Raw genomic sequence first — 13,418 nt, 5'->3', positions numbered from 1 at the left:
AGAGTAGATTCCAAAACCTTGTCTGCATAGTTAAAGTATACAGGATATAAAATACTTGCATCCAGGATTAAGTGTATCCCATACTTTCCTATAACGTGATGCTGCACAGGCAGGATGCTGTAGATGCAATAAAGAAAGGAACCCTACATGTAGCCTACACTTCTCGTTTTAGATTATATTCTTTGCATATGTTGTCAGTATTCTATTGTAGGCCACTTTGTTTTATTTGCAAGACATATCTATTGTTAACTTTGTTACCCATGTAACTTATCCCCTACATTATGATAAAGTGCATGAATATGTGCAATAAAGAGTTTATTTTCCAAATCCCATGTCAATCACTTACTTCTTTTGGAAATAAGCCGAGTGCCAGGCCTATACACCTGTACATGTGCTAAAGTTGGTTTCATCTACTCAAACTCAGGAAAGCTTTTTGTACATCATATATTCCATCACTCGGTGGCTTATTGAGGACAATAAGGAAAAACAATGAGCTAATGTGGAACAAAATGCAGCCATAGTCTGTATAGAAAACAAGACTGGACCTTTAAGTGTCCAATGACAATGCAGATAGTTGAGTTGTGTTTAGACCTTGCTCACCTGATTGAAAAGCCAAGTGTAATCTCAAGCATTGACACCAAAATGCCCATGTACCAGCTAGCTGAAGCTGTAAAGGACTCTGCAAACCAGACTGATGGAGGAGATCCGTGTCTATTCCCAGAAACCTTTGGACCTTTACTTGGGGAGTTGTTGTAAATCTTATTGAAGTTCACATGCGTTTGTCTGTTTTAATATAAAGCAAAAGAACAAAAAAAATTTAAAAAAAAAAATGCCTCAGGGTTTGAGAGAAAGAGAGTCATGACACGTTTGTGTTGGATGCTTCAGTGTTGATTTGTATTGAAACATTACCATCTAGTGGATCCAAAAGGGTAACACATGCAGTCAGAGCTTAACGCTACAGACTTTCTGGGTAAATGAAGCATGAAACTCACAACGGTCAGTGATTAAAGGAATGTATTGTCAAGAATCAGGGTTTTCCCAACACAAAGCTTCAGCATTGACAATCCTCATCTGATCAGCAGCACTTCACAAATATTGGCTCTTGTTCAAACTTACAGCACAGCACTACTACAGAAAAAATCACATGGATTCTGTGTGACAATACAGACAGCGCTATTCTCGATTCTCTATAAAATAATACGTATTTCATTACACAAGATAGAGCTATTATCAGATGGGAAACACACAAACTTTAGATGTTTCATCGATTCTCGCCATATTTTGTCAAAAGGTCATTTGAAAATCACACTTGCACAAAAATATTTCTATTTAATTTGATAAAAAAAACCCAAACTCATGCATAATCAATTCCCTATTCAATTATTTCTTTAAAATTAGTACAAAATCCTACATGTTGCCAAAGTTTATAAATCTAAGATACAAAGATGAAATTTACTATGTCATCTACCAAATGGCCTCTGTCTGCCAACTTAATTCTGCACCGATCAGGTCAATACGACCTTAGATATAAAGGTCGGCTAAAATCTTTTGCAATCTTCTAATAAAATTATAGAATTATAGACTGCTTGTCTCGGTATGAGGGTGCTGTGGAACAATGTTGCTGAAATTTCAACTATAGAAGATTTGAAAGTTTTAATTAGTTTAATAGTTCGGGGGACAATTGTAGATTGACCTTGTAGCTTCCACTTGGTTACAGTGTATTAAAGATTATCTTAAGATGTAAAGATCCTCCTCAGTTGGGTCTACATTTTGGTTGCTGTATATGGGGGTCTGCTAATCAGTAGAGCCTTTCTGTATGTTTCTTCACTAAGTCCTATCACAAAATCAATAACATAGATTGTGTGTTCTTACTCCTCTCTTTGCACTTTGCCTCTCCTGGGGTATGTAGACTGTAGATTTAATCATTGCTCAAATATATTATCATTTTATTAGTATTAAGTCGAATTAATATTCTTGACTTCAATCGATGCTCTGGGTGAAGTGTTCCCCAGTGTACAGGCCGTAGTGCAGGGTATCCTTCTGGGCTGCAGCCCAGGCCATCTGCTGGCTGGTGAAGCAAGTGGCCCAGTGGCCCTGAGGGTCCACCGTCACCACCCCACCCAGCCCACTTACTCTGGACTTCATGTAAGCCAGCCCTAAATCACTGGCTGCCTCTACTGACTGACCTGAGAACAGAGGAGATAATAAATAAGGTTATAAATCAGGAAGAAGTGTTCATCAATATGTCAGAAAGTCAGTGTAGCAACAGAGAACAAATCATCTCTGTGAATGGAGATTAAAACTCCAACTTCAATAGCCACTTTGTTTGGAGCACTGACTTTTGAATCCTGAAAATCTGGAATTAGAGTGTGAAAATCCCAGAATGTTATAATCCCTTGTATCTGATGCCAACCACAACATCAACCACTATGAACATAATGGCTGAGGTTGTTTAACAGTAACTGCACTGCCCCACCATCTCTGCATGCATTACATGTAAGCATGATTTCCATTCACTGCAGAAATACTGTACATGTGTGCGTGTGTGTGTGTTACCTTGCTCCATGTGGAACAGGATGAGTCTGGCTAGAGTAACCTTCATGATGGCTTCTCCGTGGCCTGTAGTGGACACTGCTCCCATCCTGTTGTCAGCATAACCTCCAGACCCTCACACACACAAAATATCATATGATCCTTTCACCCTTTCATATATATATATATATATATATATATATATATATATATATAAATAAAAATATGATTTGTATTTATTTTTGATGTGCATAGTTATAAATGCACTTGTTTTAGGGTCCAACGCTTTTATATTTGCAGTAAGATAGAAATTGAAACATCCTGTAGTAAATGGGAAAATAATATAAATGTACAGTATGTTCTTACAACATCTTCTTTTCCTTTGAAATAGTCAGTGAACAAGACAATGAAACCTTCCCAACTCTGGTTAGGAATGTGAAGTGTAAAAAAAAAAAAATACAGTAAATTAAAATCAACAGTTTTATGACAAACCCTTCTATGCAAAGGATTACAGAGCAGCAGCTGGTACAAGGATGAAATTACACATCCATTTCACTAGATGGGAAAGTAATGCTTTAGCGCCTTTTCACTTGAAATACACTGTAGCAACATTCACAAACTTACGCAAACTTTGACACTTTATTGACCATCTGATCTCAGCTCTAATTTAATCTTGTCACTTTATTCTAATTTCCCATGTTGATGTTAGTAGGAGCAGCAGTTACAGCACACTGAGGTTTACACAACAGACAAAAGATGATTCATTAAAAGGTTCAGAAAGGAATAGCTGTAGAGGATCCAGTCTGTACAACAGACGCACTAACAGCAAATGACTATTGTAAGTTAGCTGTGATTTAGATTGTTTTGTTTCAGTGTTCTGTGAGTTTGTGCCTTTCATCAAAACAATGACTGATTTCATTTTGAATTCAACTTTTTATGTTACGTTACCGGTTTCACTGATGCATCTTTTACGAGGTAGCCTTTTTTTGTTGTTGAAATCAGACATCTGTTTCAGAGCGTGAGGCTGTAACTTGGCCACTGACTCGTGACAGTCTAATCACTCAGTTACTGATAGCGACAGATTAGACAGGGCTGAAGCAGCCAAAATCCACTTGCTGCTGTTTATTAAACCTCAGTATAAAACAACTCTGAGATGATTCACTGTCACACCAACTTATCTCCTCCAATGACACTTTCTGGCCTATTGCTCATGCCACATTAGGTTATTAGTATAAGCCAGTCAGCTCTGTGTCTCTTGACATAATGAATATGAATTGGTCAGTGTTACACTGGTTGTCAATTGGAAGCCCTTTTGGCAAGATTCAAAATTAATATGCATTTAATTTTCGACATAAAAGTCAAAAGTTGCCCCATGCAACATGTGTCAGCACAGTATGTTGTGAGATCAAACACAGATCTCATAGTCAACTATTGACCAAGCAGGTTTTGTTTACTAGCCGCACTATTCGAACTTCGACTGGTCAAAGGTCGACCAGACTGGGGAAGACAGAGAACAATGAGTTAATCTTTATGTGACCTTCTTATTGTTTTTGTCAGACTACAATTTGTGTGAATGCTGACTCAGCATTCTGAACGCAGGGGCACTCTGTGGCAGAGTGGTTAGAGCGCATACGACAGGTCCACACACCTTGTGGGAACCATAGGGGCAGCGGTTTGACTCCCGAGTGGTCCGGGAAAAAAAAATACCTCAAGAAAATTCAGGTTTGAATTAATTTTCACATTTCTGCATTTTCAGCAGAGCTTTGCAATTTATTTCAGCTGTCAGCATCAATTGCTCTTTCTCTATTGAACAAAAACTTCATAAAAAGGCATATAATTCCAAACTATGTATATGTGTGAGGACTGACCTATGCAGGGTGTGTCGCCCACCCGTCCCTCCATCTTGTTCAGGATCCCACCAGAGGAGGTCGCACAGGCTATGTTGCCCTCACTATCGACTGCCACTGCTCCAACTGTGCCCATCTTCCCGCTACACAACAAAACATACAGGAACAGCAGAATTATTACTCAGTTTTTATTACTTAAAGATCACAAAAGGTATAACCAGTTTATACAGTAACCTGGTTACTAAGCTGTAACTAGCTAAAACTTCTCTTTCTTTTGGGTATCAGCTCCTTACTGTTTGTAGGCTTAAAAAGAGGCTCTGAAAAGTTTGCAGCTTGCTCTTTTGCAGAATGCAGCTGTAGTCAGCTGGGACTCACAGCAGTAACAATGAATTCCAATGATGACCCAGAGTCACCGCAAAAACAAAAAAAACCTGTCCAAACATCCATAGAAGCTTCTCAAACTACTCCTGCTGCATAATCCACTTTGCCATTGTTGATTCTTGTGCTCACTATGTTCCAGAAATTCCTCACTTTTCGTACAAATCCTTACTTTGCTACTTCAGGAGGCAATACCGCGACAACAAAGTAATGTGTTCAGTTATGTCATGGAGAAACTGTGGGGGCTTTTCATTCAGCTAATTATGCTTGCTTCCATCATTGCTCCTCCTTCCTCAAACTTTCCATCATTGAGGATGTTCCAGTCGCTTAAATGCCTCTCTGAGGAGTGAGGAGGCTTCAAGAGGAGTTTCAAGCAAGGAACCCCAGGTGTGTCCTATGAGGAGTTTTTTTTTTTTTTTTTACCAGATGCCATCACCCAATCAGAATAGGTTTAGTGATTGGTCAGCTGATCTGATGCGCCAGTTAAAGGATTGATTGCTGTACCTCATAAGTAATTGCAGTCTCCTCAAAATGATGCTGGAGAGATTCGAGGATGTCCCCTGTGGTAAATACAGTTCTACCATCCACATGTCTCTTCCTCACATCTCTCTCTCGCATCCCTGAGACAAGAGTGGGGGAAGCAAGGAGCCAAACAGAAAGCACCATATGCGATATATATATACGCGTATTTGGAACATATTGAGCACACAGTATGGATCAACAGCAGAGAAGTGGATTACACAGCAGGAGAGGTTTGAGAAGTTTCTATGGACATCTTGACATGTTTTTCAGTCAATCCAAACTAGCTATAGCCAGAATCGAGAAACAAAGCTGCTTACAGAAAGCAGTACAACAAGTCTTATCTGCCAGAACTCATATCTCAGCATATCTCCTTTCTAATGGATCACAGTATTTTTGGAACAAATGCAAATAAGCTTAAAATAATGGCTCACATTTGGCACTCCACAGGGTTGGCATCAGGTGCCAGGTTCTTTTTCCAGCGCATGCGGGAGTACTCGGTGATGAGGGACTCTTGGGGCACCTCGGGGACACCCATGGACCGGGCGAACTGACTGGCACCCTCTGCTGTCAGACACGCATGGCTCGTCTAAAATAATGAAGTTCACATCTATAAAACACATCTATAAACTATTACAAAACCTACTTGTACTCGGAAAGGAGTGGATTTTCAGGTCATTTACAAACTACATTGCAGCCATAACGATGGTTTCTACTTTGTTTTGTTATGAAACATTGTATGTTATTTTGGTTTTTATGACACAATTCCCTCCTAAAATCCTTATATTATGCAGTACATGGATAAATGACAGTGACTATATTTCAATGTTCAGTATGATTATGGCATTATATGAGTTAAATGAAGAGTTTGTGAACATCATAATGCTTGTGCTGTCAACACTGGAGTACATACTTGTGGACATGTGGTTGCAAATACAATATGTTGACCTTTTTTGTGTGCATACATTTTTGCCTTGACCATCCCATATTTAAATGTACGCACCTTGTCCATAACCAGCCGTGCTAGCTGGATAGGGTTGGCTATGTTGCGTACAGCAGACACGGCACCAGTAGCCAGTGTTTTCCCATCCATCACTATGGCATCCATCTCCACCTCTCCTTTGACGTTCAGCACTGACCCACACCCTGAAATATGATTTGAGAAAGCGGATAGAGTCTTGCCTCTGGGGACAAAGAATCTTTTGTGTACAGAGGTGACATTTGGCCTATGGGTGGAGCTAGAGGACAGCTCATGCAGTATCTAAAATGAAAAAGAGTTCAAATTCATGTGATCCATATATTTCACAGCAATCTGTACATTGGATTTAGATATTTCTGGTGTACAAGTAGAAAGTTTTGCCTGTTTTGCCTGGGGCAAGTTAGTTTGTACTTTTAGGGACCGTTAATACTGATGCCATACTTTAATGGCACTTTAAACTTTTTTTGTTAGGCCATCCTTTGGAAGCTGAAAAAAAATCAACGTCCTCCTCTCAACACGTAAATGGATTGCAATTGTATCCACCAGAAACAACACTGGGTAAACCAATAACAAAAACAGTCAAGTTGACTTTTATTCAGCATTATAAAGAATATGAAATGCATGTTCCTTTTCATGCATGTGTCTTATTAGTTGTGCAAATTTGTCCCAAACTGCCAGGGTTTGTAGACACAAAGCTCTCCTGCTATATGATTCATATTTTGGATTTGACTGATTTGTTTACTTAATGACCATTAGCTGTTTTTCTTTTTGTATCTATCAAAAGTCAAATGTCATTTTTCCTTCTGAATAAATCTTGCTAACCTAAATCTTGATTATTGGCACACTGTGACCACTGAATGCGACCACCTCAGAACGCAACTTATGGCCATGAACAAAGCCACCCATGTTATAGTACACTTAATCTCTATAAGCAGATATCTGCATATGAATGCAGAATCTGTAGGAAAGGGACAAGATGTTGGTATCGGAAGCGTTCTGGTTTCTGTTTGTAATACGACTAGTATTGACCAGTCATGTTTGAGTGGGCTTTGGTTGCGTACAGTCTGTGTGGAGAGTAAAAGAGGCGGAACGCATTGGCCGAAATGCAATCTCGGAACCCATCAGCTACCGTCTAATGACGATTTAGCTTTTTATCAGACGACAGCCGATGGGTTCCGAGATTGCTAATCGGACTGTAAACAATGACCAGTGCACGGAAGAGTAAGTCTTGGCCCGGATATCTGTTATCCAGATATCCGCTGGCTACACCAGAAGCCCGAAACATTGGCAGAGATTGTAGTACAGTAGTATTTAATTTTAGAACAGAAACAAGTAGAGGTGTAACAATACACAAAGTTCACAGTTCGGTATATACCGGTTTTGGGGTCACGATTTGGTACGTTTTCGTTATAAAACAATAAAATGCAGAAAATAACATTTTTGTCATTTATTTTTAAAAATGTAAACACCCAACAATAATGATATTATAAAGAATACGGTCTAGACCTGCTCTATCTTGGCCATAATTCTTACTGTAACAGTTAATGCACTCAAAAACTGGATTATTGTCAATAAGATAATAAATAAAATAAATATCACAAATGTCAGTAATGCTCCATCGCAAGACTCTGACCTGTTGATAATTCCTGAACAACTGCAACTTGCGCTCGTTTATACAGGGCAGGCATAACGGACTGACTAAAATGCACACGTGCGGGGCTCAAGCACTTTGACCATATGCTTAAATCCTGTATGTACAGTACGGTCGCATATCCGCAGTGATAAACACTCCTATGGCGTTAGTTATTGCTCGGTCATGGTCTGAATCTGCAGTGAGAGGCTGCCTGAACGCTGCGGGGAGAAGGACTCGCCTTCCAGCCTGTTTCTGTCTCGTTCCGCTAATCGACACATTCCAAAGACATACCCGACTTGAGTTGAACAACGTGGGCATGCAGTTTTGACACTAATCGTGAAACCGTAATGCTCCCATACAGTGGATCTAAATGCCACAGGAGGATCCTCCAGCTCTGGTCTCTCATTTGTGTTTGCCGTTCAGACGGCAGCGACACTACAGGAACTTGACTAACCTGGCTAACCGGGCTAAGCCGACTAGCATGCTACCTCTGATAGACAACAACTGGTGCACTGCCAAAACTTTCTGGGTAAAAATCGTGCTCTAGAATTTCTGTTCCGCGCGTACAAGTAGTAGACATAATTTGACTATTTTGACAGTAATGGTTTGGGTCACAGGGCGTACCGAACCGAGGGAGTCGCATACTGAACCGACCGTCCTATCCCGAACGGTTCGGGACGAATACACGTACCGTTACTCCCCTAGAAACAAGCAATATGATGCCCAAAATACCAACACCCACAATGTTTTGGTTGTGCAATCATATTCCGTGAGTAAAGATTCATCCATGGACAAAACCAAATATAACATGTACACTATCATCTAATCTTTGACCAAAGCAAGCAGTACATTACCAACAGCACATTAATGGCTGTCATAAAACTACGATCACATGAATCAACATGCACACAACCTCAGTTTACAATCCGACTATTATAAATGAGCCGCGTACTCACGGATTAAAATTAATTGTTTTGGGTACGGATAGTGTTTTTTTTTTGGTTTTTTTTAACCAGGAAGTAGTGGCAGAGTGTCGAGGACCAATATCTGTAATTCTTCCCAAAAAGACAAAAAAAACCACCCTGAATTCTGCTATGTCGTTCCCAGTTCTTATGTTATTTTACAGGAACATGACAACGTTTTGGCCACAAATGGTCTTCCTCGTGTCGAGTAATACTTTTCACAGTTTGATTTAGATTTATCTTACGCCCTCCCTGAGGGCTTGGAGGGCGCTGACAGTTCCCCACTTATGTTGTTGGCCTTGCTAGCATCAGAGCACTCTTGTTTGTTTATCAGATTCAGATTCCTAGGCCTTTTTCACAGCAGACATCTTGACTTGTCACAGCAGGAAAAACACAGGTGGAACTTTTAACATTAACTAATGCTCTGTTCCAGCAATTACTGCAAAGCAATGTAGCAACTGATGATGTTATTTGGTACACCTAAAGTAAATGAGTTAGAAATAAGTGGTTTGCAGATGGATGGTATTATTAATAATGCAGAAAACAACTCCACACTTTCAAGGACATCATAGTGAAATGTGGAAATTAAAATTAGGACAAAAAGGAATTACAGCATAACCTACTGGGTCTAAGACATATAAAAGAGGGAAAATATAGACTATATGAAAACATTCAAAGGATATGGTAAGACGTGTATTCAGTAAAATTAAGGATATATGAAATATATAAGCCATTAGATAGAACAGTACTACATGTACAGGTACAAAATGTACAGGTACAAAAACAAATATTTACAAATATATTACACATATATAGAATATATTACACATATGTAGAACAACATTATGTGGATTACAAAATGAACACCGTATTAAAAGTCCAGAAGAAGGAACAATACAGTATGTGTAAGAAAAGTGACATTATGCTGCCTGTGGTTAATTACATACAGGAGTGTGTGTGTTTTTACATTACCTGCATTGAAGGAGGGGTTATTCTCCAGTTGGGTCGCGGCCTCTACCACAGCGTCCATGCTGCTGCCCCCTCCCTGGAGGATACGGTACCCTGCTCGGGCTGCTGAGCACACCCCCGAAGTGGACTTTTCTGACCACTCCTTTGGGATTTGACCCGCCCCTCCGTGGACCACCACCACTGGCAACATGTCAATCACCTGAGAGGGAAATGAGGAGAGACAAGATGTAACACTTGATGTAGACACAAGTTTTAAAAAGGTGCTACATGAAGAAAAATATCGAGTCGTGGACGCTCTGACGTAGAGGAACTCGTGACTTCCGGTCACTTTGACGCTCTTGCCAGCGACGGTATGAACACCCAGTTAGATTCAATATTACTGTTTTCCATTATGAGCACTGCTTGTCAGTTTAGTTTAACAACAACTAACCCAGTTTAGAAGGGTGTTTTCGAGGTCAGGGAAATAGACTGTGAACCGCTGCTGAAGCTGTGGGAACATTTCTGAACGTCTCAGATGATTTCTTACCGCTGTTTGAATGGCAGTTACAGGGCATGTTTAAAAATATATTAAACGAGAGCCGCTTGGTCGGTGAGCTGTGTGTATGCCGAATTAACGAGACACATCAGGAAAACCTGAACTCAACGTTATAGCCAACAAGCGTTAGTGGTATCAGGGCTTTCACTGAATAAAAGAGAGTTTTGCCTGATGAAGGTCTTGCACCGAAACGTCGCAAATACATGTACTATTGCAAGTTAGACGAGTGTGCGGGAGTTTAATTGCTACTATGGATATGCTCGTCCCTCTCCTACGCACCTTTCTCAAGACATAGATGTGCGACGTATTCTTCCGTACTGAATAAAACCGTGTCAAACTCAACAATTTACTAAATTCTTCGCTTTATGAAAATTCTCAGTGCACCCACTCACCCTGAAGGTTGACCGAGTCGCATTCAGCTCAACGGGACGCTCACGTTCTAAGCTTTTTGGGGCTATCAAGAAAGAGTGTCTATGGCATTACTGTCTTAAGTCGTAAAGTTCAGAAGAAGCAACAGCACTTCCGGGGTTTTACACTCACACTTTCAAACTAAAATACAATTCTTAATAACATGCATTAGACTGCATTCAACTTCCAGTATGCTGATTGCTAAAATGAGATTGAAGAAAATATATGTATGTTATATATATATAACAGTATATTTTACTATTTTTTTTCTCTATATTTTGCCTTTGTAGCCTAATTTTACATTCAATATAGCGGCTTTTACTGAGGAATGTCAACATTAATATTGTTTTTAGTCTGTTTATACAAATGAGAAAATCTATTTAAGGAATAGGTCAAACATTTTACTATAACAATGATTTAAGATTTTCATTATTATTATTCTTCTTATTGTTGTTGTCATTGGTCATAGTAGTAGTAGACCTAGTCTTAGTCTGCTTTCTTGCTCCATTTACACAGCACTGTTTTTGTTGTTGTTGTTTTTTTATAACATAGACTTACTTCTTTCTTTATTGTGAAGTCAACATTGCTTTATTGCCGTTTTTATTTTGGGTTGCTTGGTGCAACCAATGCCAATCCAATCCAAATAGCCTAAAACATTGTACACTGAAAATTAAACATTACATGCAAGCAACTACTCAATAATTAGGTGACGAAAGTCTGGCCACACTGTATGTGACTGCAGGTAACAGCAAGTTTGATCAAACTATTCCAACCATGTAGGAAATGGAGACGGAATTATAGAAACACGCCAACTGGCTTTATAGTGTAACTATTAGTTTTTAAAAGCAGACCTAATATAGTTCATAGGATTCTGTGCAACCATCTCATTTATCAGACATCAAACAACCCTTGACTTGAGTAGGCCTTGTTATATCTGAACATACCGTAGGCTACCGGTCTACATGGCATGGTACTCTGTGCGACCAGTAAACTGGTCATGTGTTTCTGTCTGTCTGTCATTTATTTTAGCAAATGTTGTGGACATTTCCATCTTCTTCGCCTTCATGATGTTGCAGTGCAGTGGGATGGAACTATTCTATGCCTTCTAGAAAAGTGAGATATCTGAAAGAAAGTGACTTATTGAAATGAGGCCGTTGCAGTTGGATGTGTAAACTATTTGGCTTTCTCCCTGAACACTGTTGCCCTAAACCTCCGTTAGGATGAGTCAGAGCTGTTGAGCAAGTCGAGCAAGTTGTTGTATGCCCGCAGTAGTGTTCAGTAAATTGTTTGTTGGTTTGGGCATATTATGAGATGATGATGATGATGATGATGATGATGATGATGATGATGATGATGAAGGGTTTGGGCTAAGCCAGGGTTATCTTTTCTGTTGATGACTATTCTCCCAACATGCTACTGGCTCAAGACTTGCAGCGACTGCTCCTCACAGTACAGTCCAGCCCTGCTGGTCAGTGAGCTGACCATGGTCTGACCTGGACTCAACTGGTTTACAACACAGTGTGTAGGGTCTGTGCGGTCCTTCGAGGGTTCCAGAGAAACTGTGGCATAGTCAGTTTTGGTACAGGATCCTATTAGCTGTATAAAAAGTAATCCATTTTTAAACCAAATCATGGTCTACAATGAATCGTAGGTTGTTCAGATATCAGTTTTACCAAATCTGGATCTGTGGCCAAAAATAGTCCAATAAAGTACATTTGTTTCGGTATTTAGGTTAACGTGACACAGTAAATTATGTCTGTTTGTGTGATTTACACTTCTCAGCTATGTCATATTCTCATGTATCTGAATAGTAATGTTTGGGAACCCCTCTCTAGACCACACAGCCTAATTAAAATGTTGAACACTGACATACTGTAAATGTCATCCTATAGCCATATGTGCATGGCTATGTGGTAAACCTCAGACTCCCTTCAGATTGTTTTTCAGCATGAGAAGTAGTAGTGTGTGTGTGTGTGTGTGTGTGTGTGTGTGTGTGTGTGTGTGTGGTGGAAGCTGGGAACTGCTGGAAGGATGGATAAGGAGGAAAGACAGAATGAAGGAGTGGACGAAGAGAAAGAGAGGGAGGGGGGGGTGGGCTGACGGAGAAAAAAAGGGGGATGCTAGTCATTCTAACACGCAATGATTGGTGGGAGAGAGGAGGAGGAGGAGGAGAGTGCAAACACTCTTACTGTGAAGGGTTTCATACAATGCTAGAAAATGGTTCTTCAGACTTCCATTCATAATTTCTTACATATTACTATTGTTATTGTTATTCTTTTGACCCACATCATGTGCCATACACTAGCCCTACATTTCCTTTTTATGGTCTATTTTGAAGCTTTTTCATTCATTTTTCTTTGTCTTGTCGTTTTATAGTCTTGTACACTGCATATTTACTTTTTAGTTGATTGCAAAAATGTTGTTCTACCTTTTGTTCCACTTGTTCTCTATTGCTCCTTGAACATGTACATGCATTTGGGTCTGCCAAGGGACTGCAGATGAAAATGAGCTTTAAGCTAACTCTGGTACAATACATCAAATGGTAACATTTAAGTTTATATACACTATAAAACTGAATCACTTATTTTTAATCTTACAATTCCATTAATTTACCCATAAATGATCCTGTAATTGTAACTGATAAATAATAATGTAA

General features: G+C 39.6%; 1 protein-coding gene across 1 annotated transcript; it reads right to left on the bottom strand.

The window, feature by feature from the left end:
* Window positions 1-997: 997 nt before the first annotated feature.
* asrgl1 (asparaginase and isoaspartyl peptidase 1) lies at window positions 998-10,900 on the bottom strand. The gene is made up of 7 exons (XM_044215177.1): window positions 10,747-10,900; window positions 9,823-10,018; window positions 6,280-6,422; window positions 5,711-5,865; window positions 4,401-4,522; window positions 2,557-2,667; window positions 998-2,186 (listed from the first exon to the last, which is right to left on the bottom strand). Exons 2-7 carry the CDS (start codon window positions 10,007-10,009, stop codon window positions 1,981-1,983), a joined length of 924 nt encoding a protein of 307 aa, XP_044071112.1. The 5' UTR covers window positions 10,010-10,018; window positions 10,747-10,900; the 3' UTR covers window positions 998-1,980.
* Window positions 10,901-13,418: the final 2,518 nt, after the last annotated feature.

Source organism: Siniperca chuatsi, linkage group LG11 (genome assembly GCF_020085105.1).
Source record: "Siniperca chuatsi isolate FFG_IHB_CAS linkage group LG11, ASM2008510v1, whole genome shotgun sequence".
NCBI lineage: Eukaryota > Metazoa > Chordata > Actinopteri > Centrarchiformes > Sinipercidae > Siniperca > Siniperca chuatsi.
The sequence above is the reverse complement of the archived record's forward strand: the minus strand, read 5'-3'. Positions and strand labels throughout refer to the sequence as shown.